This window comes from Labeo rohita, chromosome 25 (genome assembly GCF_022985175.1).
Source record: "Labeo rohita strain BAU-BD-2019 chromosome 25, IGBB_LRoh.1.0, whole genome shotgun sequence".
NCBI classification, from domain to species: Eukaryota; Metazoa; Chordata; class Actinopteri; order Cypriniformes; family Cyprinidae; genus Labeo; species Labeo rohita.
The window spans coordinates 25,849,299-25,875,826 of NC_066893.1; the positions used below are offsets into that span (position 1 = coordinate 25,849,299).

The window sequence follows — 26,528 nt, forward strand, 5'->3', positions numbered from 1 at the left end:
AAACACCAAAAACACCCTATAAACCACTATATAGAATATCCTATCAACTACTCTGAACACCCAGAATCAACCAGTCAGAACACCCTATCAGTAAACCAGTTTGCTTGTGTCTGGGTTTCTTGATGGAAAAGCCCCCTGGTTGTTGAAGCACTCTATACCTGTCTGAACTCCTGCTGCCTGCTGAAACAGAGAGACGGCGTGTGTGGCCTCAATCACACCTGACTGTCTGTTTGCGTAACCTCAAACCCACAGGAAGATTGAGAACGGGACAGCGCTCAGGAAAAGACGACCCGCCTAAACGCTTCACACCGTTATTTATATCTGTCCTGTTATTTATGGATTCATGTTTTACGTCAAAAGGCCACTCTGATCGCTGTCATTAGTCGGGTGGAGAGAGAAAGCGAACGACCGGCAGGCCAAGCACGTGCGACACTTCCCGTCAAAGCCCAAAAGCCCCATAATCCCGCAGAGAGAGCTTCCTGTATGGAGCGGGTGTGGAGAAACAGGGCTGTTTCGGATTGTACAATCACACAGCAGGGATTTAAAAAAACATTTTTCTTTCTCTCGTTCACATTCCCTCTCTCCATCCAGCTGAGCGACTGACAGGAATCCCGGCCAGCTCATCAATAGCCATTCACACAATCCAATATCATCTGATTGCTCATCAATCGAGCAAAACATCAGCAGCAGTGAAGCCGCAGACCTCCAGAGGGCCAACGCTGCAGAAATCACATCCCAATCAAGGGGCTTGTGAGATGGAGGATTTCACCGCGGTAAACACACTCATAATCACACACAACAGGTCTAGATGGGAAAGACTTTAAATGGTACATGGTGAAGAGCTTCAGGGCCTAAATATTTCTTCATTCCCATCATGTAGGATGATACGTAACGTGTGATGGTAGAAATGTATCAAGACGTATTTTGCTACACCGCTTTACTACGGTGGATTTATCCACAGATATAGGTGGGCAGGGAAAGCTTACAAAATAGTGCTGCATAAAATAATAAATTCACCTAGAAAAAAGTTAGAATGAACGTAAATTACTACTACTACTAATAAACCATATTATAAAAATAATAATTAAAAAGTAAGACTATATATAGTAAGAGTAAGAGTACGTAAGAGTGTATGTATATATATATACATATATACACACACACATACATATACATATACATATATATATATATATATATATATATATACACACATACTTTTTTTTTTCTTTTACTCAATTTAAATTAATAATAAAATAAAAATAATATATAAAATCATGCTTTTTTGACAGGTGCTGTTAGAGACGGTACAGTGTATACAATAGTAATGTTAATAAAAATAATAATATTTTAATGTTATTAAAATATTAACTAGAAAGTAACTGTTCAGTTACTTATAAATTGAACAGATTAATGCTAAAATAAAAACACATGAATGTTTTTTTGTGACAGGTGCACTGGTGTTACATACTGAAACTGACTGATGTATTTAATAATAAAATTAATTAAAACAAAACCCCACAATAATATTAATAAAATGAATGCTATTAAAATCTAAATTGAAAAAGGGTTTACTTATAATTTTTAAAAATGAACAATAAAATAAAAACAAAAGTTTCTGTGACAAGTGCAGTTACATTCTGAAACTGACGCAGGGATAATGAAATCAATGAAAATTACAACAAAAATATTAATACAATCAATGCTACTAAAATATTAATTAAAATAAGGGTTTAATTATAGTTTTTTTTAATTATAAAAAAAAACCAAAAGTTTTTGTGACAGGCGCAATTAAATACTGAAACTGATGCATATATTGGATAAGAAAATTAAGGAAAGTTACAATAATAATAAAATGAATGTTATTGAAATATAAATTAAAAAGTAAGGGTTTAATTAATTATCATTTTTAAAAATGCTAAAATAAAAAAGATTTTGTGACAGGTGCAGTTAGATACTGAAACTGACTCATATTGGATAATAAGATAATAGTTACAATAATATTTTTAAAAAAAATATTAATATTGTATTAATAAAATGTATATTTATATAATTTATATTAATAAAACATTATTATAATATTAATTAAAAAGTAAGGGTTTAATTAATTATGATTTTTAAAAATGATAAAATAAAAGCAAGTTTTTGTGACTGGCACAGTTAGATACTGAATCTGAAGCATGTATTGGATAATGCAATTAATGAAACAATAATAATATCAATACAATTAATGCTATTAAAATATTGATAAAATTAAGGGTTTCATTAATTATAATTTTTAAAAATTATAAAATAAAAAGGTTTTGTGTCAGGAGCAGTTAGATACTGAAACTGACACTTGTATTGGATAATACAATTAATAAAAATTTAAATAATATTAGTAAAAATAATGTTATTAAAAGTTTTTTTTGTGACAGATGAAGTTAGATACTGAAACTGAAGCATGTACTGGATAATGCAATTAATGAAAATCACAATAATAATATTAATACAATTAATGCTATTAAAATATTGATAAAATTAAGGGTTTCATTAATTATATTTTTTAAAATTTATAAAATAAAAAGGTTTTGTGTCAGGACCAGTTAGATACTGAAACTGACACTTGTATTAGATAATACAATTAATAAAAAATTAAATAATATTAGTAAAAATAATGTTATTAAAAGTTTTTTTTGTGACAGGTGAAGTTAGATACTGAAACTGAAGCATGTACTGGATAATGCAATTAATGAAAATCACAATAATAATATTAATACAATTAATGTTATTAAAATATTAATGAAAAATTAAGGGTTTTATTAATTTTTTTTTTTTGTGACAGTAGCAGTAAGTTACTGAAACTAATGCCAGTACTGGATAATAAAACTAATAAACATTACGGTAATAATATTAATAAAATTAATGTTATTAGAATATTCATTTAAATTATGGGCTAAATTAATTATAATAAAAAATAAAATAAAGCTTTTGTGACAGGTGCAGTTAGATACTGAAACTGACTCACGTATATGGTAACAAACAAAAATTATAATAATATTATTACTAGTAATACTATTAATGTTCGTTAAAAAGTAAGGGTTTCAATGTAAATATGATTTCATGGTCCAAATGTAAAAACTATAATCAAATGAATAAAGTACCTACCATTTGTAAAGTATTTTATTCACTGGATTATTCCAATAAAGGCATTACTACATGCTTTTTGTTGAATTTCCAGCAAAACTGACTATATCTTTGAGAGGATTTCTGTCATAACGCCCACCCCTACAATCACGCTCGGCGTAATGCATGACATTAACATGTTGAACAGACTGTAATCCACAGCATGCTAGCAGATCTCATTACACACAGACACATAATTACAGCTGGAACGACAGCGATCATGTGCTGGCTCTGTACTCTGTGTGTACCGTAATGGACGAATGAAAGCCTGAGGGGGAAGAAGAAAAAAAAAAAAAAAAAAAAAAAGTGTTTTAGCATTGAAGCTCGTGAAAGCAGTATTCACACTCCATCTCACACTCAGTGTGTGACAGGTGTCCGTTCCTTGGAAATCTATGTGATATCATCAGATTAAAATCTGCCATTGTAAATGCAAACATAATGAGATGTAAATCTGGTTTGTTAATTTTTTATGAATATTTAACAGTAATAATTTTTACAAATTAAATAAGATTTTTTACATTTTATATTTACTATTATTATTATTATTATTAACAACAATTATCATTATTTATAATAATAATAATATTTATTATAATTTTATATTACACTTATTTTATTTTTGTTTAATTTATTATAGCTTTTTTTTTTTTTTTTTTTTTTTTAGGTAAACAAACCCTTTACATTTCATCTCTGAAAACCACAAACGAAGAAACCTCTAATGCAAAAGCCTCGGGAAGGGTCGTGTACAGGCGCAGCAGGAAAATCAAGAGAAGGGTCTGGACTGATTTCCAAGTGTCCTGAAGTGGATTATTTCGTTAATCAAAACAAAGCTCTCGTGTAATTGGAGAGGTTGAGAGCAAATATTCAGAGGAAATAAAGATCTCATGCAGCCAATGACGCACAACCACATCAGAAACACTGACGAGAGGCCACAGCGGTTCACTCCACCAACTACGCCTGCATTTATTAGAACAGTCCCTCCTAAACAACACAGAGTAAATGGAGAGACACTTCCTTTTCCAACCCAATCTACAACAGAAACATGATCAATAAGTGAGAGTGACGCTTCAGTCACTGAAATCAGCTGTCAACAAGTGCCCGCTAAACTCCAACATGACAGATTGTCCCTGCTGAGCGATTTTTTTCATTATCAGGATTTCATTTCCTCTTCTCTTCCTCCCTGCCAATACAAAGTGGTCCTGTTTTTAAAAGGTGCTGAGGAAAAACAACACAATCTCTCTCTGGGAAATTAGAGGACCTACTACTACTACTACTACTACTACTACTACTACTACAAATAATAATAAATGAAAGTAAAAAAAAAAAAAAAACACATTAAAATAAAATTTATAAGATTCTTTGGTAATATATTACTGAAATAATTATTAATTCAATAACAAATATTATATTATTAAATAATAATAATATAATACAGATTAGTGAATTTAAATTAATTAAAATTAAAGGGTCTCTTTTTTATTAACAGAATTTCATCTATTTTTTTTCTCCCTGTCGGTAATTTAAAAAAACAAACAAAAAAACAAAACAAAAACAAAAAACAAAACAAAAAAACAACAATATGAATAAAATAACTGTGATAATATTTTTTAAATAATTGATGCTGAAATATTAATTAAAAATTCAAGAACATTAATATTAATTATACCACATATACAGGTCATTTTAAATTAAGGGTTAAACGATAATTTATTATTTTTAACAAATAATAAAAAACAACAACAACAATAATAATAATATTTTTTTAAATAACTGATGCTGAAATATTAATTAAAAATGAAAGAATATTTATATTAAATTAGATTAAAAATATAATAAATATTAGTTAATTTTAAATGAAGGGTTAAACGATAATTTATTATTTTTAACAAATAAAATAAAATAAAAAACTAAAAAAAAAAACAATAATGATGAATAAAATTAGGCATACTTCACTAAATTAAAATGAATGTATGAACTGTAGTATTTTTTCAAATTATTGTTGCTTAAGTATGAATTAAATAATAAAGAACATATACAGAATAAACATAATATAATAAATTCTAGTTAATTGTAAATAAATGGTTTAACAAATAAAATATAAAATAATAATAAAAAAAACTTTAAAAACTTTAATAATAAAAATAAAATTAACAATACTACACTAAATTAAAAAATAAAATAACTTTAAGAATATTTTTCTAATTATTGTCGCTTAAATATTAAACAACGTTAATATTAAATTAAATTAAATTATATAATAAATGTTAGTTAACTGTCAATTAAGTTAAATGTTCATTATTATTTTTTTAAAATAATTTAAAATAAAAAACAAAAAACAACAATAAATAAAATTAGCAATACTACACTAAATTACAATGAATAAAATAACTAATTATATTTTTCAAATTAGTGTTTCTTAAGTATGAATTAAATATTAAAGAAAATAATATTATTTATAATTATATAAAATAATCAAAAATACAAATAAATTAAAAACCTTACCCTAATAATACAAATAAAATTAACAATACTACACAAAATTAAAATGAATGTTTACTTAAATATGAATTAAATATTAAAGAGCATTAATACTAAATTAATAATATAATACATATTAGTTAATTGTAAATTAAGTATTAAATGGTAATTATTTTTTATCAAATAAAAAAAAATAAAAATAAAATTAGCAACACTAGACTAAATTAAAATGAATAAAATAACTAATAATATTTATCAAATGATTGTTGCTGAAACACGAAATAAATAAAGAACATTAATATTAAATTATATTAAATAATATAATATGTTTTAGTTAATTGTAAATTAAGTGTTAAATGTTAATTATTTTTTATCAAATAAAAAAAAAAAAACAGAAACCAATAATAAATAAATGAACAATACTACACTACATTAAAATGAATAAAATAACTGTAATAATATTTTTCAAATTATTGTTGCTGAAATAGGAATTAAATATTACAGATTAATTTTATATTACATTAAATATTACAGAATTAAATATTATAGAAGATTAATTTTAAATTATATTAAATAACATAATAAATATTGGTTAATTTTAAATTAAGGATCAAATATTACTTTTTAAAAAAACAAAAAAACAAAACTATAATAATAAATAAAATTAACAATACCACACTAAATTAAAATTAAACGAACATTATTATTCAATCAGATTTAATCATATAATTAAATTTAGTTAATATTAAATGAAAGGTTAAATGTTTAAAAATAAAATAAAATAAAATAAAATAAAAATACCTTAGAAAAACAAAGTTAAATAATGTTTGATAATCACATAAGCAAAACAATAAATGTTAACACAACATTGCAATTACCAGTGGAAAAAAACAAGTCCGTCATTGGTTGGCTAAACAGATAAACAGAAAAATGGCAGAAAATACAAATTTAGCACAACCAAACTATATTTTCCATCATTGTGGGGCAACACACATCTGACACACATTCTTTCACCTTCCATTTTGTTGCACCAGCATTAAAAAAAGGTTCCTGTGCTTGCTGACATGAAATATAAGTTCTAAAACTTCCCATGATGTCTTAATTCCACTTCCTCTGCGCTGGAATCCGATCAGTAATTAGCGGCGTGTCACTGCCGCCCCGTTCGGCGAGTGTTTTGTGGTTCACGTCTCTGTTTGCAAACTAAACCTCCTTAACGTATCCGCTGGAGGAACCCGGATTATTAAACGACATCCAGAGTTCTGCACACATAATTCGGGTCTCCGTCGAGAGGTGCTAATGCAGCGCGGCGCACGTGAAAATGAAAAGCATGCACACGTTTCTAATAAAGCGACACGGTTAATTAAACATTCAGCAGCAAGATCTCTACGAGCCGAAGAACACTGGAGACTCGCACCCGCGCCAGGTGCGAAACAGATCTCGCACCAGCCATCCAATCAATGCGGTGTCATTTACGCCTCTGCTTGATGTGTGAGAACATGTGTTCAAGCCTTCATTCAGTGCGTGGAAACGTGAGTACGAATGTATGTGTGTGAAGCCCGAGATGGAGAGACAAGCTACTGACAAAAAAACAAAATAAAAATAGACTAAACTATGCTGTACCAATGTCTCAGCAACATGAATACTGTAGTAACACAACCTCCCACAACACAGTTAGCATCAGAAATATGTGAATATGTGGATCTCATGCTTATGACACGCTGTAAAACAATCATAATAACATTAAAGCCACAAAGCGTTTGGACTCATCCCCAGAAAACATCACTGACGGACTGGTACGACCCATCCTGTGATAACGATTGCTGTGTTTAATTCCTGTCAAAAGATCAGTCGGTGAGTCTTGGCAAGTCTCACTGAACTAGAATAAACACTCGAGATCTGAGGGATTTGGCTTTGGAGCTTGACTGAGCTTTACTGCACACGTTTAATGAAGTTTCTTCATTTAAAGGCGATGATTTCTGCGTAAACACACACAGGAATGCAAATACATGGAGAGAGAGCGTTTACCTAAATCCAGTATGACCAGCTGAGCGCTGGCCTGGACGTTCCCGGCGTCGTTCTCCGCTAAACACTGATAAAAACCTTCGTCTGATTTTACTAAACCCAAAACTTGCAGGTTATGTTGCTTCTGTGGGGACACAAACAACAAAACGGAGCACTGTGTAAGAATTAACATCACTAATGCTCTTATTATTGTGAACAAACAAGACAGTTTTGCTGGATAATGCTTCAATTTAGCTGTCATGGGATTTAAAACTGTATTCATATAGTTAAAGGTGTAAGTAACAGGACTGAAAAAACAATCAATAAATAAAAACTAAAAATCATTACTTAAAACTGTATTCATACAGTTAAAAGTGTTAGTAACAGTAACAGGACTGAAAAAGTGCAAAAAATTAACTAAAATATAAACAAATTAAAAATCAGGATTTAAAACTGTATTCAAACATTTAAAAGTGTCGATAACAGGACTAAAAACTGAAAAAAAAAAAAAAAAACATTACTTAAAACTGTATCCATACATTAAAAATGTCAGTAACAGGATTGAAAAACGGCAAAAAATGTAAATAAAATATAAAATAACTAAAGAGCATTACTTAAAACTGCATTCATTACCTTAAAAACGTCAGTAACAGAACTAAAAAACTGCACAAAATGAAATAAAATATAAAATAACAAAAAAAGACTTAAAACTGTATTCATACAGTTAAAAGTGCTAGTAACAGGACTGAAAAACTGCAAAAAAAAAACTAAAATATAAAAGAAAAACTAATTAAATTTAAAAATTTAAATTTAAATTTAAATTAAATTTAAACTAATTTAAAACAGTTAAAAGTGTCAATAACAGGACTGAAAAACTACAAAAAAATATATATATATATAATAATTTAGAAACATTACTTAAAACTGTATTCATACAGTTAAAAGTGTCAGTAACAGGACTAAAAAACTGCAAAAAACTAACTAAACTAAAAAACATTATTTAAAACTGCATTCATACACTAAAAATGTCGGACTGAAAAACTGCACAAAATGAAAAAATATAAAATAACAAAAAGACTTAAAACTTTATTTATACAGTTAAAAGTGTTAGTAACAGTAATAGGACTGAAAAACTGCCAAAAAAAAAAAAAAATTAAATTACTAAAGAACATTACTTATAACTGCAATTATACATATACATACACATATATACACACACATATATATATATATATATATATATATATATATATATATATATATATATATATCATATCAATTATACATATATATACACACACACACACACACACACACACACACATATATATATATATATATATAATTATTTATTTTATTATTTATATAATAAAATAAATAAAATATTAAGAAAAACAACTACACAATTAGGGATTAAAAAGGATTAAAAAAACAATAAAAAAATCTGTAAAACAGGATATAAAAAATGTATTAATACAGTTAAAACAGTTACATAAATTCAGTAACAGTACTAAAAAAAATATAAAGCTATAAAACTGTAAAAATGTCAATAACAGGACTGCAAAATTGCAAAAAAAAAAAAAAAAGGATTGAAATAGATTTGGAAAAAAATGGACTGAATAAAAGGATTGAAATGTGTAAAATATAATGAACAAAATAACAGCAATTCAGGATGGTTGGTAACAGGGTTGAATAATTGCAAAAAAAAGAAAAAAGAAAAATTGAATTATTAAATCCATTAAAATAAAGGATTAAAAATGGTTGGAAAAAAAGCTGGAAAAAAATATTACAAAGCTGGAAAAAAATATATAATAAAAAAATTTAATCAAATGTCATCCACATTTTAAACACTTTATTTCACTGACCACTTTGTTTAAAAAAGTGATTATAACAATTAGCAACATCAGTAAATAAATGAATACATTTAAAAAGAGTAAAAATATTTATTTTTTAAATGGTTTACTGTATAAAATCATGGATAAATGTGTATCATGCAGTGAGGAGGGGGTCTAACATACCACTATCCTGAAATAATCACTGGGAATGACCGTGTCTCCATCCTTCATCCATTTGACGGTGGGCGGCGGTGAGCCGGTGACGTCACACTCAAAGATAATGTCCATGGACTCCTGGGCATAAGTGTTGGAGGGTCTCGTTAAGAACCGTGGAGGAACTAGAAGAAGAAAATAAATAAATGCAGGTATGAACTAGAGAGGAGGTCACAGGGTGCGTTACGAAAAAAGTGCAACATCCCATCGCTGGGATTCGTGTGTCAGAAGCGGCTGTGGTGGGACAGGCAGCGGCAGGTAAAGTGTGTTTCCTCTCAACCACCTTTGCAAGTTCCTATGGCAACCGCATCCATCAGGGAGCGAGCTAGTTTGCGTCCTTTCCTGATGTTTGTAAGTTGTGCAGGTAATGGAGGCCGTTCGGCAGAGAGGAACAGATCAAGAACAAGAACACAGAGACGCTAAATATAACAGGAGTTTGAGATTCAGAGGTAGTTTTCTTATCAGCGGCTGACAAAAGTGCGTCAAGGATGACTGATTCTGTATTTTTCACGCTCAACCTCACCTTCTAAAATCAACAAGAGACAAAGAAAATCAACAGCGCTCCATCTGCTGTCAGTTGGAGGGGAGGAACAGAGGAAGATTCATTTCCTTGAACTCTGCTACGCTAACGATCTCTGGCAGTCACTTGTTTGTGGCGTGATCTCAATTCTCTAAAGCGCAAAATCACACTGCCGTTTCTCACCAGCATCAGCCTTGGTGAACTATGCTGTTTTCAGACTTGGTTTTGTTGTTTGGATGAACCTGAGTTCGATCTTCTCACCCTCACACTCCTGCAGGACTGGTTTCACACCACCTGTGTTCTCAATTGAATACTGCTTTACTGCGCAGTACATACTGCCTACCATCTAATGCTTTTAAAAACTAGTAGTATGCAAAACAGTATACCTATTACATTAATATGCTACACTGTCACATGTCTCACTGATCATATTGTGCATATTTAATCCAGCAACTGCAAATGACTGTGTGCAGAACTGACACAAGCACTAAAGTGAAACAATGAAAGGTAAGGAGAAAAAAAAAAAGTATATATATATATAAAATTGCATTCACACAGGTGAAGGTAACAGGACTGAAAAATCACAAAAAATAAGGGATTGAAAAGGACTGAAATAAATGGATTGACAAAATTATTATTTTTTTTTTTAAATATACATAAAAGAAAACACCAAAAATAAAAATACAGTTTAAAATGACTGGCAACAGGGTTGCATAACTGCAAAAACCTAAAAAAGAACAAAAAAGGAAAATGAAAAAATAAAATTATTAACATTAATACAATAAAATTAATGATTAAAAATGGTTGGTTACACAACTGTAAAAATGTCACACAAACTGTTTTATAAAACTATAAAACTGTTTTATTTATAATTTCTATTTCAAATGAATCATTGAAACTTACTATTCATAAAATAATCCTGAAAAAAGTATCAGTTTCCACAAAAATGTAAAATATAAAATAAATATAACTAAAATATAAATAACATAAAATCAGGAGAAAGCGGTATTAATACAGTTGAAATGATTAGTAACATCAATGACAGTACTGAAAATGTGATAAAAATAAGGGATTGAAAAGGACTGAAAAAATTGATTGAAAAATGTAAAATATAAAAAAAAAAAAAAAATAAAAACAAAACTTAAAAAAAAAAAAAAAAAAAAAAAAAAAATCAGGATTTAAAACTGTAATGATACAGTTGCAATGGTTGTTAAAAGTTTTTAATACTTCCAGAAAAAGTAAAAAAACAAAACAAAACTGGTGAGTAACAACATTGCACAACTGTAAAAATAAAGATAACAATACTAGATTTAAAACCGTATTAATACAGTTACAATGATTGGTAACAGGGTTGAATAATTGCAAAATCCTAAAAAAAAGTATGAAAAAGGAAAAATGAAATAAAATGCAAATGAATGGTGTTCTTTTGAATTTACTATTCATCACATAATCCTAAAAAGTATCAGTTTCCACAAGAAATATAAAATAAATATGAATAAAATATAAATAACAACAAATCAGGATTTAAAACTCTATTAATACAGTTAAAATGGTTAGTGACGTCTAACCAGGACTGAAAGTGACATCTAACAGGACTGAAAAACTGATTAAAAAAGGGATCGAAAAGTATATATATAAATCAGGATTTAAAACTGTAATGATACAAAAAAAAAAAAAACACAAAAAAAGGAAAAAAAAAAACTGAAATATATTAAAATAAAGAAATAAAAACGGTGGGTAACAATATTGCACAGCTTCAAAAAAACTAACAAACAAACAGGACTTAAAACAGTTTTAATACAGTTAAAATGATTGGTAACGGGGTTGAATAATTGCAAAAACCTAAAAAAGAACAAAAAAGGAAAATGCAACAAATACAAATGAATGCTGTTCTCTGAAGACTGGAGTAATGAAGCTAAAAAATTCAGCTTTGCATCATAAGAATAAAGTATATTTTAAAACATATTGATCTGGAAGAATGTTCTTTTAAATTGTTATAATATTTGTTTAAATTTGTTTTTATAAAATAAATGCAGCTTTGCTGATTTAAATTTAAAAAAAAAAAATGAGCAGAAAATTAAAAATGAAAGTTTATTAATATAGGTGGTGATAAAAAAAATTAAAACTGCCAAATGTGATGTATACAGAATACAACTAAAATATATTTAACTAGAAGACAATAAAGTATAAAAAAAAAATCAAAAGTAAATCAACTTATGAAACTTATATAATCAAATATATAAGACTGAAGTATGCACTACTAAGTATGCAGGACTAAAGTGTGCACTACTGAAGCATGTGGGTGTGAAAGTAAAGCGATTATAGATCGTCAGAACACATCCTTTCATTTTATGAGTAACTTTTAAAGCTAGTATTAACAGCGCTTTACACGGCTCTTCACAATCCTGCTAATCTGAGAGGGAATCCGGGTAAAATCCCAGCATGTGAACACTGGCTTCTAAAATAACCACAGCACAAGAGTTATGAGTCACTTCACATGCAGATATTAAGAGATTAAAATGCCAGTGTTTAATAACCCATCTCTGCATTTCACAGCAGCAATATACAGTAGGAAGAAACGGTCACTATAACTCTAGCATGGCTCTTATCTCCCAGAAAAGCTCTTAAAAACACCACAGCGTTATTTATGCATCCAAAGTCAGCCAAAGTCTTGCAAGAGAAGCATGGATAATGACTCAAATGCAAGAAATATCTCACTTGGAAGAGGGGAAAAAACTAATTGGCATTGAAAGAACATCATAAATTAATCACATCAATGAAAATAGCACAAGCAAGCATGAAAGAGAGCTAAAAATACGAACCAAGTGAGTTCATCTCAATACAAGTTAAGATCTGCTCACAGCATCTGCGACACTGTCGAATACCACAAAAAATATATATATATTTTTTTATCATTTGCATGCCATAAATCCTGCTTAGGGAGTTGAATGCATTGCTAACCTGGAATATTTCTTTATGTGGCTGCACAGATGCACAGGAACTATAAAAACGTTCAAACATGCACCTGCGTACGTGTTTTTCAAAACATGCAACTTTACACACCTAAACGCCCTCCTCGCTATGTGTGTTTGTGTTACCGTCTGACACAAAGCGGTTTATTTTTACCCATCAGAAGCAAAATCAGATTTCCTGACTCCCCATGGGAGTTTCAACTTCCTGAGCTCAGTAACAAACCCTTCCATATGTGCGTCAGTACCTGTAAAAGAGGCGAAAAAAGCTAATGGAAAAAAACATCAGAATGTATGTGGATGGGTCGAACACAGCAGGAGGGAGTGAAAATAACAGCTCGGATCAGGAGGGTGAAGAGATCACGAACACACAGCCCACTGCTGTCGGCCTGATCTTACTTTACTCTTGATGATATATTGCACTGAAAGCTCTTGCATCACTGCTAGCATCCGTGTCTCACCAGAAAAAATAAATAAATCTAATTAAAAAAATCCAATTATGAAATGGCTCAATTTCAAGAGTCAGATCAAAGGTAGTCTGGGCTTCAGACAGCACAAACACATACTGCATATAAAAATACTAAAAAATGTATATATATACTAAATACTAAAAATATATATATATATATATAATATATATATATATATATATATATATATATATATATATATATATATATATATATATATATATATATATATATATATATATATATATATATATATATATAGGTTTAAAATATCAGTTATCGGTTCACCTGATTTGTAATAGTCTGTATTGGCTTTACACAACTTACATGAGTCAGTATATTTAAATTATTATTTTGTTCAAAATACTGGTTGTCAATCTACCTGATCTGCAATAATCTGGTATGGCTTTACACAAGTTCCATGAGTCGGTGTGTGCAAATTCTTATTAGTTTGTTTAAAATATCGGTTATCAGTTTACCTGATCTGTAATAATCGGTATTGGCTTTACACAACTTCCATGAGTCTGTATGTGTTTTTTTTTTTTTTTTGTTCAAAGTATCGGTTATTGGTCTACATGATCTGTAATAATCAGTATTGACTTTAAACAACTTTCATGAGTCAGTGTGTGTAATTTGTATTAGTTTGTTCAAAATATCAGTTATCGGTCCACCTGATCTGTAATAATCGGTATTGGCTTTACACGACTTCCACAAGTCAGTATATGTACATTTTTATTAGTTTGTTCAAAATATCGGTTGTCAATCTACCTGATCTGCAATAATCAGAATTGACTTTAAACAACTTACATGAGTCAGTATATTTAAATTATTATTTTGTTCAAAATATCGGTTGTCAATGTACCTGATCTGCAATAATCTGGTATGGCTTTACACAAGTTCCATGAGTCGGTGTGTGCAAATTCTTATTAGTTTGTTTAAAATATCGGTTATCAGTTTACCTGATCTGTAATAATCGGTATTGGCTTTACACAACTTCCATGAGTCTGTATGTGTTTTTTGTTCAAAGTATTGGTTATTGGTCTACGTGATCTGTAATAATCAGTAGGGATGCAACAACACAGTAAGTCCACGGTTCAATACGTACCTCCGTTTTTAACCACGGTTTTTGGTTCGGTTCGGTTCTGATATCTTGCCAGTTCAGTGTGGGGTTTTTTTTTTTCAACAAATTAACAAAACACTCCCCTCTGTACACTGAAAAAGCGTGGTTTAGTATATGTCTGCTTATTTTTTCTTTTGAGAGAGGTATTATTTTTTTGATTTTCACGCAAAATAGAATGGGTTTCATTCTAGAATGGGCACCCTCGTGCAAAAAAACCCCACGTATGCGTCAAAGTAGTATCACTAATGACGTTCCGTTCCAGCTTCTCTAATATGGATAAAGGCATTGCTATTGCTGTAACTGATTAAAAACAAGACATAACGTTAAACGTTGAATGACGAAATGTAAGGACAATAAACACTCATCTGCAATAATATATGGTTTATCTTTGTTCTTCAAGCCATCTCGGGTATTTTCATAAGCCATTGCTAATCGACATACATTGAATATGAGTATGGAATTTACTGTCTGCCTCATTCTGTGATGAGAATCCACATCAGATCACACAAGGCAGTTATTTCAAACACTCAACTGATGTTGTGAATTAAAAAGTTTTGATGAAAAACTTTTGTTTTTATAACTCTTTTGTTGGACAAAAGGTTTAGAAAGGCTTATCACTGCATGTCATTAGAAGGAAAGATGCTCTGCGTGTGTTGCTTTTTCAAATATAAGCGGGGAAGCGTTTCCTCATTTCAGCACGTGAAATTGCGGACACACATACAGATATAATACAGAGATATAAAACAAGGAAGTTATTTAAATGCAAAACCGAAAAAACGCAATTCACAAGTGCGTATTGAACTGTGGATGTCGTCCCAAATGATATTATATTGAGTATTGTGACATCCCTAATAATCAGTATTGACTTTAAACAACGTCCATGAGTCAGTGTGCAAATTTGTATTAGTTTGTTCAAAAACGTTTGCAAAGTAGTAAATAATAAGCAACTGACCCTCAACTCCTTTTATACTGTTGCTAACTTGGGTTAATTTACAGACTAATCCCATAAAAATAAACTGGAGAATTTTATATATGGTGTGATTTCGAATTAAATGTCTATAAAGTGGTAAAAACTGACTAGGTTAACCTTCTTACATGAGCTGGAATGAATTTTATTATATTTGCCATTTATAAACTGTGCTTGATATGCATATTTCTCTCCTGATTTCTGAAGAAAGCAGCTAGCTGGCAGCACCGATTTGAAGTTAAAAACATCTTGATGGATTTGTTTCTTACAAATGCACAGTTTTTGGCTTCACACAATCTTAATTGAGGGACTGGAGTGGTTTGGATTACTTGCGGATTCTTGTGATGTTTTTTCTGAGCTGTTTGGACTCTCATTCTGACGGCACCCATTCACATCCATTAGTGAGCAAGTGATGGAATGCTACATTTCTCCAAATCTGATGAAGAAACAAACTCATCCACATCTAAGATGGCCTGAAGGGGAGTAAATCTTCAGCAAATGTTCATTTTTGAGTGAATTATTTCTTTAATCTAGGATCATGGAGTAGTAAACCGTAACATTAACTCTACAGTAACTACATTTTTCAGAAGCCTGACGGTTTTTAATGTGACAAAAAAAATGCAGAAATGTAGCTGTAGCCATCTTTGCCATAAAATGAATATGTTAAAAAGGGCTTTAAAACTATGTCATGCAAAACATCCAGCCTCACTCATCAAACATGAAAAAACCAAAAAACCATTATATGTAAATTTGTCACATTCAACTTAATGCTACAGTTATGTTATGACGGTTTTACATATTTTTTGTAAGGTCCATTGTGCAATAATTGCCTCTGCATTTTCATGTCAGGCTGTTAGTGCATTTACCTGTGCAGATTTCCCCCGTCTCATGTAAAAAAGACAATTATGGTTGGTCAGATGGCCACATCAAGTCAAAATTATGGCTATGAGCTGTGCATACATTAAAGGATTAGCTCATTCCTGAATGAAACTGTCCTGATAATTTACTTAGAAAATAATTAGAAAACGGCTGATCGTTTCGCCAGATAAGACCCTTTTTCCTCGGGTGAGATTGTGTTGAGCTCTTTGAAGCAGCATTGAAACTGCAACTTGGACCTTCAATCTGTTGATCCATGACATGGAGAAAAATCCTGGAATGTTTTCCTCGAAAACCTTGATTTCTTATTGACTGACGAAAGACAGACATGAACATCTTGGATGACATGGGGGTGAGCAAATGATCAGGACATTTAAAATCAGGAGTGTTTCTATGCAAAACCTCTACAAACCTCCACATGAGACAGAGCAGTAAATTCTCATTGCCTCTCCAAAAAATGTAATCCTATGCCAAGTGATGAAAATAATACAGAATAAAAAGAATAAAAACAAAACAAGCCTTTGAAGTTCGTCCTCCACAGAGAAAAATGTGTCTCAAAAGCCTGAACAATGTTGCTCATAATTACATACGGGATGTTTAGTGCTTCTGTGAGTCTGTTTGTACTGAATTAAATCATTCACAACTGAATTGATTCCCAGCAGGTTTAGTGGTATGTAGGTTTTTGTGAAATGTACCGTGCACCGTGAGCTCGGCCTGGATCTCGCTGGTCATGTTGCCGCTGTCCGCCTGGCAGACGTATATCCCAGCATCCTCTTCGGTCAGGTTGACGATCCGCAGGCTTCCTCCGCCAATCACCGCAAAACGCTCACGGCTGGAAACAAAGAGAGAAAGAGATACAAGGAGATCAGGATGTGTTAAAACGACTTTTCCTTTCAGGAAATTTTGTAGCGTTTTCAGGAACGACTGGCATCTAAAGCATGGCACTGTAATGCCGGATTGAGATGGATACGAAAACAGGATACAGTATGGATTTCATTTCCTGCGGTTTTTCCTTTATGGCTCGATTGCACTGAAAGCAACTTCCCTGGAGTGTTTCACTTGAGCTTTCTCGAGAAAAACAAACTACTGTTCCCGTTCCTCCCCAATGATTCGGAGGCAGCAAGAGACAGCGAGTTAATCTAAGATGAGCTGAGAATGGAAAGAAAAATAATCAATAGTCACACACAACAGACGAGAGAAAGTAAAGAGGTCCCGCCGAACACAGTCAGACCTCCAAACCTCACGTCGCTTTATTAGAAAAACACTCCTATAGGGAAAAGAAAAGAAATCACCAATTACTGACTTTGAGTAAGAATGGAAAGTGAACCAGCCAGGAACGATGCCTTCCCACATTCGCCGAACAAAATCCACCCGCTCGCTCTGCAAGAAGTTTCTTCCAACACGCCTGAGTGTCAAACTGCCGCTCAACAGTGACAATGACAATGCCTTCATTTAGGAGCCGAGCGAATTTTGGTGTAAACTTGCATAAATTCTTACAGAAACTGAGACATGAATGCAGCAAGTGTAACACAGCATGTTTTACTATTCAAAAGTTTGGGGTCTGGACAAAAGAAATGAATGCCTTTATTCAGCAAGGATGCATATAATTGACCAAAAGTCACAGTGTCCACAAAAATATGAAACAGCACGACTGTTTGCAACACTGATGATGATCAGAAACATTTCTTGAGCTGCAAATCAGCATCTTAAAATGAATTAAATAAACAAATAAATAAATTACATTTTAAAATCTACAGATATTTTAAATCATAATAATATTTCACAATATTACTGTTTCTTACCAACCCCAAATTTTGATTGGTAGTGTAAAGTGTTACATAAACGCAAAAGAAACTGTGCAAAAATTACAACACAAATGTGTGAATTTTTAATAACAAATCAAAGAAATGCTAAAATGCTCTGATAACCATTTATATGTTAAAAATTTAAAATCATTTTACAATTTCAGAAAGAATGTTTTCATGAACAATTTACACTAATTTCCTCTTGACTTTAAAACAGACATTTTTAGAATGTTAGATTAGATTGTTTTAGAAACATTTTTTAAATGTTTGAACATTAGAATATTTAAACATTATTAGAAATTTTAGACTGTTTGAACATTTTTAGAATTTTTGAACATTTTAAACATTTTTAGAATGTTTTAATATTAGAATGTTTGAATATTATTAGACATTTTAGACTGTTTGAACATTTCAGACATTTTTGGAATGTTTAAACATTTCAGGCATTTTTTTTTTAGAATATTTGAATTTTATTAGAATGTTTGAACATTATTAGACATTTTTAGAATGTTTGAACATTTCAGACATTTTTAGAATGTTTAAACATTATTAGACATTATTATTAGACATTATTAGAATGTTTGAACATTATTAGATATTTTAGAATGTTTGAATATTATTAGACATTTTTAAACATTTTTAGCATGTTTGAACATTTCAGGTATTTTTTTAGAATGTTTGAATTTTATTATAATATTAGACATTTTTAGAATGTTCAAACATTTCAGTCATTTTTTTTTTTAGAATATTTGAATTTTATTGGAATGTCTGAACATTATTAGATATTTTTAGAATGTTTGAACATTTCAGACAATTTTAGAATGTTTGAATATTACTAGAATTTTTGAACATTATTAGACATTTTTAGAATGTTTGAACTTTATTAGAATTTTTGAATATTATTAGACATTTTTAGAATGTTTCAACATTATTAGAATGTTTCCACATTTTTAGAATGTTTGAACATTAGATATTTTTAGAATGTTTGAATTTTATTGGAATGTTTGTGCATTATTAGACATTTAATGCTTGCATTTTATTAGAATGTTTGAATATTATTAGACATTTTTAGAATGTTAGAACATTTTTAGATGGTTTGAATTTTCTTAGAATGTCTGAACATTTTTAGACATTTTCAGAATGTTTGAACATTATTAGACATTTAATGCTTGAATTTTATTAGAATGTTTGAACATTATTAGACATTTTTAAGAACGTGTGAACATTTTTAAACATGATTAGACTATTCATTATAAAATACTGTTTCTTCTTGACTTGAGCATGCAAATCATTTGGAACGGTTTAAGAGGAGCTAACTACAAGTTGCTACTAACGTAACTAGACAATTATGTTATTTTAAAAATCGTGTATCTCTTACTATGACAAAAGTCTACTGGTTTTGTCTTACAGAAATGTTCTTTTAACATAACACTTTTAGAGAACTTTGTTAGCAGCTGAAAAAAGAACAATCAATTCTTGTTTTCCTCAAACATTGTGAGAACATTTATCAAACACTAATATCACCATAAGAATCAATAAACATGAACGTTTCAGAGCTCGCGTTCCTTTCTCAAAGTCTTGCGGGAAAAGCGAAGCACCTGATCACAGAAGCGTCACTCCAGCGGTGGCCTGCGGCAGCTATATTTAGCCTCCCCAGCCACTGTTTGTCTGCGATGAGACAGCAGGCGCCGCTCTGAAAAACGAGGCCTCCGTACCCAATGAGAGATTCGTTAAATGCATGAGATGACAGAAGTCAGATGACGCTGCGACCGTGAACGCTACGGGGAGCCCCTGAGAGACCTGAGGAGGAGGAGGCGTGGAAGGCCGGATAATTAAAAAAGAAATTAAAAAGGAGACAAGTCTATAAAGTACAAAGAGCCTCGTTAATTGTCTTTTAGCACAGCATTAAAACACCAGACTGGAGGAGGGTGACAGAGCATGATGGGTAAAAACTTTGTTTTTAAAGGAAAAGTTCAGCCTTGTGACATTATTTGTTCACTTAAACCAGAAGGCTGAAAATTAAAACCAAAACCATAAAAGTGGGGGAAGTTAAATATAAAACTTATTTCAGGTAGTTCCCAATGCAACATTAAACATTTCATATTTAATATTTATTACAAATGTAATATTTTACTTTATTTTAACTAAAATACAGTGTATTACTAAACTATGTAGATATATTTTAAAAAATAAAAACTAAAATTCTGAAACTAACTAAAATTACATTGAAAACAGAAAATTTTAAAATAAAATATTATATATATATCACTACTAACTGTTTTTCAAACCAGACGGCTGAAAATTAAAAAAATAAAACCATAAAAGTTTTTACAAAATATATATATATATTAAAAAAAATTACATTTAAAATAAAATATTTTAAAAAATGTATTTTATTTAGTTCTCATGGCAACATTAATATTTTAATATTTTAGAAAAAACATAATACTTTGGTTTATTTTAATTTAAACTAAAATACAGTTTATTACTAAACTAACTAAAATTACATTGAAAACATATATATATAAAAATAAAATAACACTGAAATGGTCACTACTAACTGTTTTTCAAACAGTTATAATTTTTATATATAATTTTTATATATATATAATTTTTAGATAACATAAAAAATATTTCAGTTAGTCAACTGAACGTTTTTTTATAGTCAACATTTTTTATACAAATAAATTATATTTAATATACAAATTTATTAGTTTAGTTTTTTTTTAAACTTAAACTAAAATACAGTTTATTACTAACTAAAATGCTATAATTGACAAATTAAATTTAAAACAAAGTATAAAAATACAATCTAATAAAAAAAACCGCAACATTAATATTTAAATATTTAATATCCAAATTTTATATTTTAATTTAATTTACATAAAATTAAAAAAGTATCATATATAAATGATTCTTTTTGGGTGACCTGTTCCATTAAATCTGCACAAAATTCCACTTACGAATATTTAATTTGATAATAACTGTCCCAAACAAAATTGCAAATATATTTTTTAAATATCTGAGGCTAAAATGAACATCTGATTTAACTGAAACTACAAGTACATTTTTAAAAAATGACATACAATCGAGTGTTATTCTCTTAAACTTTATCTTTGAGAACATCCGGCTGAACATCAACACACTTCTGAGGGTTTCTTACATGAGCTGCACTGCTTTAGGATTTGTTATCCTCCATTTCCCAGAATTCCCCATTTCAAAGGCCAGGTTAAATTTACTGTTGTTTGCGAATGCCGATCAACCATTAAAAATGAAATAAATGTGCTACAAATGTTTAAAACACATGCAAACACTTCCAGGATGTTATACGTTGTAAATATAAACATGAGGGTGAGACATTAAAAGAGAATGTATGATATGACCATCGGAGGAAAAAAAAAAAAAAAAACATAAATCAGAGTATTGCACAAATAGGAAGTGCTTGTTGAAAATTTACGCCCATTCATCCAGTATCAGGCGCCTCCGAAGGAAGTGCGATGCCTGACTAGATTTACAATACAATAGATTTTATTACAACGCTCCCCTTGCAAATATTCCAGCCTGATGTTTGTGTTGAGAAGAGGTCGAGTATCTGTCATCAACACAAACATCTATCTTATGGTGTCCCGTCTGCAATACACAAAACTGATGAGTCTCACGTCAGCGAGGACAAAAGGTGTTCTTGTCGGTGAAGCGAGCCGTTCGCATTCATCCCAAGAATTCCTCCGTGATCCTCAGGCTTTCTGTAAAGCACTAAACAGCATTCCGGCTCTAATCCTTGCGATTCGAACGTGAGATAAGACAATTACAGCCGCGTGATGATCTGGGTCGACCCCTGTCAGCTTCCCGCTCATATCCGACACTCTTTAAATGACTACAAATTGGTCTCAGATCAGAAAGCGTTTATCTGACCCGTCTAGTCAGAAATCACTCAAGGGACCGGCTGTAAATGAGTGTTTATGCACGGCCTGTAATGAATGAGCGTCTGAGCTGATAAGGAGGTTTTCACACACCAAAACGCAGTGATTTGTTTATTCAGTTTCAGAGCCGTCCGACAATCTACAGATTAGATTTACAACAACATGCCAGAGAAACAAACAATGGAGGATGGTGATGAATGTGACTTATTCAATGCCGGTCCTCCACGCTGAAATTTAAGGCCTTTAAACACACAAGATTTTTTTTCGTTTTAAGCTTTCAGACTTCATTCTTGGCATTTTTCTACCTTAAAAGCTTAGTTCACGCAATAACAAAACTCATTGTTTACTTTCCTCTCATGTCTTTGTTAACCAGTGTGCTGCTATTTATTTACAGTATATATTTATTTTTTACTTATTTATTTTTTTAGGAATTTTCACACAGTTACATTTCAATCAACAGTTTACAGAGACCTCTAAACAGGTAAAAGTGTATTTTAACCTTTTTAAAAAATGTATTTAACATTATTTTTTATGTTAACCAAAAAAAAAAAAAAAAAAAAAAGAAAAAAAAGGTGAATAAATAAATTTCTAATATATTTCTTATAAATGTTAAATTTATTTTTATACAATATATTTTTTTGTGTAAAATGTATGTATAGATTGATTTTTTAATTATTTGATATATTTTATAATTATTATATTATTAAATATATAAAGTTATTAATTTTAAACATTTTTTAAATTATAAATGTATAGAATTAAAAAAAAAGATTTATATACATATAAAATGTACATTTATAATTATATATAAAATAAAAATATATTATTTACTATAATATATATTATATATACACACTATAATATATAAAATATATAAGATTTTATATACATTAAGTAAAAAATATACAATTGAATTATATACAAAATATATTATAATTATTATTTTTACATTTTTAAATTGAGTATATTTTTAAAAAATTATATATATATATATATATATATATTTTTAAAAAATATATATATATATATATATATATATATATATATATATATATATATATATATATATATAAAATTTACTATCGTATATAATAATTGTTTATACATAAAGTTAATTTGATTATATTTATATAATTTAAAAATTATTTATATATGTAAAAATTATTTAAATTAAATTATAATAAATTATAATTTCATATATAATTAAAAAATATGTAATAACATATACATACATAATATATATATATATATAAAGAAATGTATTTATACTCACTTATATATTTGAGATTTGGTAAACATTACATTTAACAATTTTAACGTATAAACGTATTTTATTTTGAAGACTATATTTATGTGAGCTTTAAATGATGGGAAATGTTAATTAAATAAATAAAAAAAAAATACAAGAAATGAGCACACACAATTAAATATGCAATGTCTGATAAATATATATATGGACCTAAAAAACCTTAAGCTATTATTTCAATAAATTACAACCTCAAATTTGATCTGTTTGTCACACAAAGATATTACATCACTTGAATTGAAACTTTAAGATATAAACATAATATAAAACATAAAAACAAAAACATATAAACAACATATAAAATCCTACATAGGTCTGAAACATAACAGAAAAATCCATTTTTAGACAAATCATTTCAATTGCAGTGTCCTATGAGAGAAGAGGAGTAATGTAGTCCGTCTTCACTCACAGTGGGGCTTTTACCAGAGTAAAGACTGAAACTCTACAGGGAACAAATGAAACTCGGAAGGGAAGATTTGGATTACACACACACACTGACTACCGATGTTGTCTGAGCCATGATGGACTCTGTCTACCCCCTTTGAGGGACTGGGCATTGTGGGTAATATGACATTATTAGAATGTATCCAGCCTCAGGAATACATTACATCGCCCGAAGACCATGAGAGAAGCAATTACGCCGTAAATGGAGTCTGTCAGCAATCATCAGTCCTGCACAGACAACCGGCAAAGAACCGCAATTAGACATTTAGCCGCTTTCAATCGACAGCGCGGACTGACAACGAGCCTCATCGGAGGAAGCCGAGAGAGACGAGGTCGGGACGCGGCGCGCGCGAGCCGAAGGGGGTAGTTAGCGGCTTAAACAGGTCATGATTAGTCTGCTCAGCTCTTTGATACGATCAATTCAATCTTCATGGAACGCGTCGGTTCAAATTACGGTGGGCGTGATCGAAGCGGCGAGGATGCATTACAACAGACGGCAGCACGACGGGGCTGAATCTCAACCCATCTGAATCAAATTCTATGAAGACAATGGCTCTGATCCAAACACTAATCAGCTGCAGACAAACACAGCATTTCAATGCACCACTGCCATGATCCCAATATGAATCCTTCAGGCAACAGATGACGCTGCAAAATTTCATCCAGGATGATTTTCATTTTTATTTATTTATTTAGTTATTGAATTTAGTGAAAAGGAATATTATATATATATATATATATATATATACACATACACTACTATATATTACTATAAAATATCTAAAAAGATATAAAATAAAATATAAAATAGTTTAAAATTAAAGTAGAATATTTATAATAATAATAAATAAATTAGAAATGTATACATGCACCACTTTCTTTTTGCACATAATTAAAAAGAAATACATTATTTATTCAGTAATATATATTTACTGTAAATACAGAAAATATAAGGGTACATATATACACTGCTAATATATATTAAGAAAATATTTTATTCTATTTAAGCACTATTAGAATTGCAATTAAAAATAAAATATATGCAAGTAATATTTTATGATACAATAAGATTTTGTTATATATTTTGTTATTAAAATATATGTAAATTATATTTTTATATCATTACTAAATATATAAATATATATTATTATATATTACATATTATATTATATTATTATTCTAAATATATATTATTGAAACAATGTGTATAATTTATTATGCATAAAAAGAAAGGGGTGCATTTATGCATTAATATTTATTATTACTTTCAAATATTCTATTATAATATAAAAAAATCAAGGATATTTAAAATTCATATATTACAAACATATTATTAGCTTAATTACATACAAAATTAATGCTAATATTTAAGTTACATTACAATTGTAATTAAAAAATATATATGCAAGTAACATTTTATATGACTACAGCAATATATATATATATATATATATATGCAGTTTAAAATATAATAGAATATTTAAAATTCATTATGAAAAAATATAAAAATAATAAAAGAATATTTAAGATTCTTATATATTAATATATGTTAATTACATATGCACCTCTTTCTTTTTTGCAGAATAACAAATACATAATTATATATATTTGGTCATTTTTATTTAATGAAATTACATAAAATATAAGAGTACATAATATACATTTCTACAAATTAAAAAATATTGTTATATAAAAAATGATAAACTATGATAAACTATATATATATATAATTAAATAATATAAATAATATATATACTATATAGATATATAGTTTAAAAAATATTAAAAAAAAAAAAATTAAAACTCGAAATATTTAAGAACATTTAAAATTCATATATATATATATATAACCTTGATTACAAACAAAATATTTTATATGATCACAGCAATATATATTATAAAGCAATGTTCTGTTATAATTAAAAAAAAATGTAATTTATATTATTTAATTACATACAATATATTATTGAATATAAAATATGTATATATCTTTTTTATATGCACAAAAAGAAATGGGTGCATATATACATTTATAATATTTATTATGAATTGTAAATATTCTATTACATTTTAAAATCTATCTATCTATCTATCTATCTTAAACAGAACATTTAAAATTCATCACAAAATTTTTTTAAATTAATTTGAATTTTTTAAACTTAATTACAAGACAGACAGACAGATAATACCATCATGCACAAAAGAAACACACAAGACAGTTTTGTTCTGCTTTCATACTCACACTTTCATTCTCCCTTCCTTGATTTCATTTCTCAAACCACTTTCCCTCTACAATTCCCAAACTGTATTCCAAAATAAAATGTATAAAAGAAAGAAAAACATCATTAATTTTGCATGGGCCACAGCAGGGATGGAGCTTTATCCCCAATCTTATTAGGGCAGCAACCGTCAGAAAAGAGGCTGAGCGTTTGCCATCCA

General features: G+C 29.4%; 1 protein-coding gene across 5 annotated transcripts in view; it reads right to left on the reverse strand.

Annotated features, from left to right (window-relative positions):
- LOC127156937 (neogenin) overlaps window positions 1–26,528 on the reverse strand; it is a 171,032-nt gene that overhangs the window by 49,499 nt on the left and 95,005 nt on the right. For all 5 annotated transcript variants that reach the window (XM_051100103.1, XM_051100102.1, XM_051100106.1 and 2 more), the window contains exons 5-7: window positions 17,310–17,446; window positions 9,663–9,817; window positions 7,669–7,789 (exon numbers count right to left, since the gene is read on the reverse strand). In XM_051100103.1, the coding sequence (XP_050956060.1) occupies window positions 7,669–7,789; window positions 9,663–9,817; window positions 17,310–17,446 (413 nt within the window). The remainder of the gene's footprint in view (window positions 1–7,668; window positions 7,790–9,662; window positions 9,818–17,309; window positions 17,447–26,528) is intronic.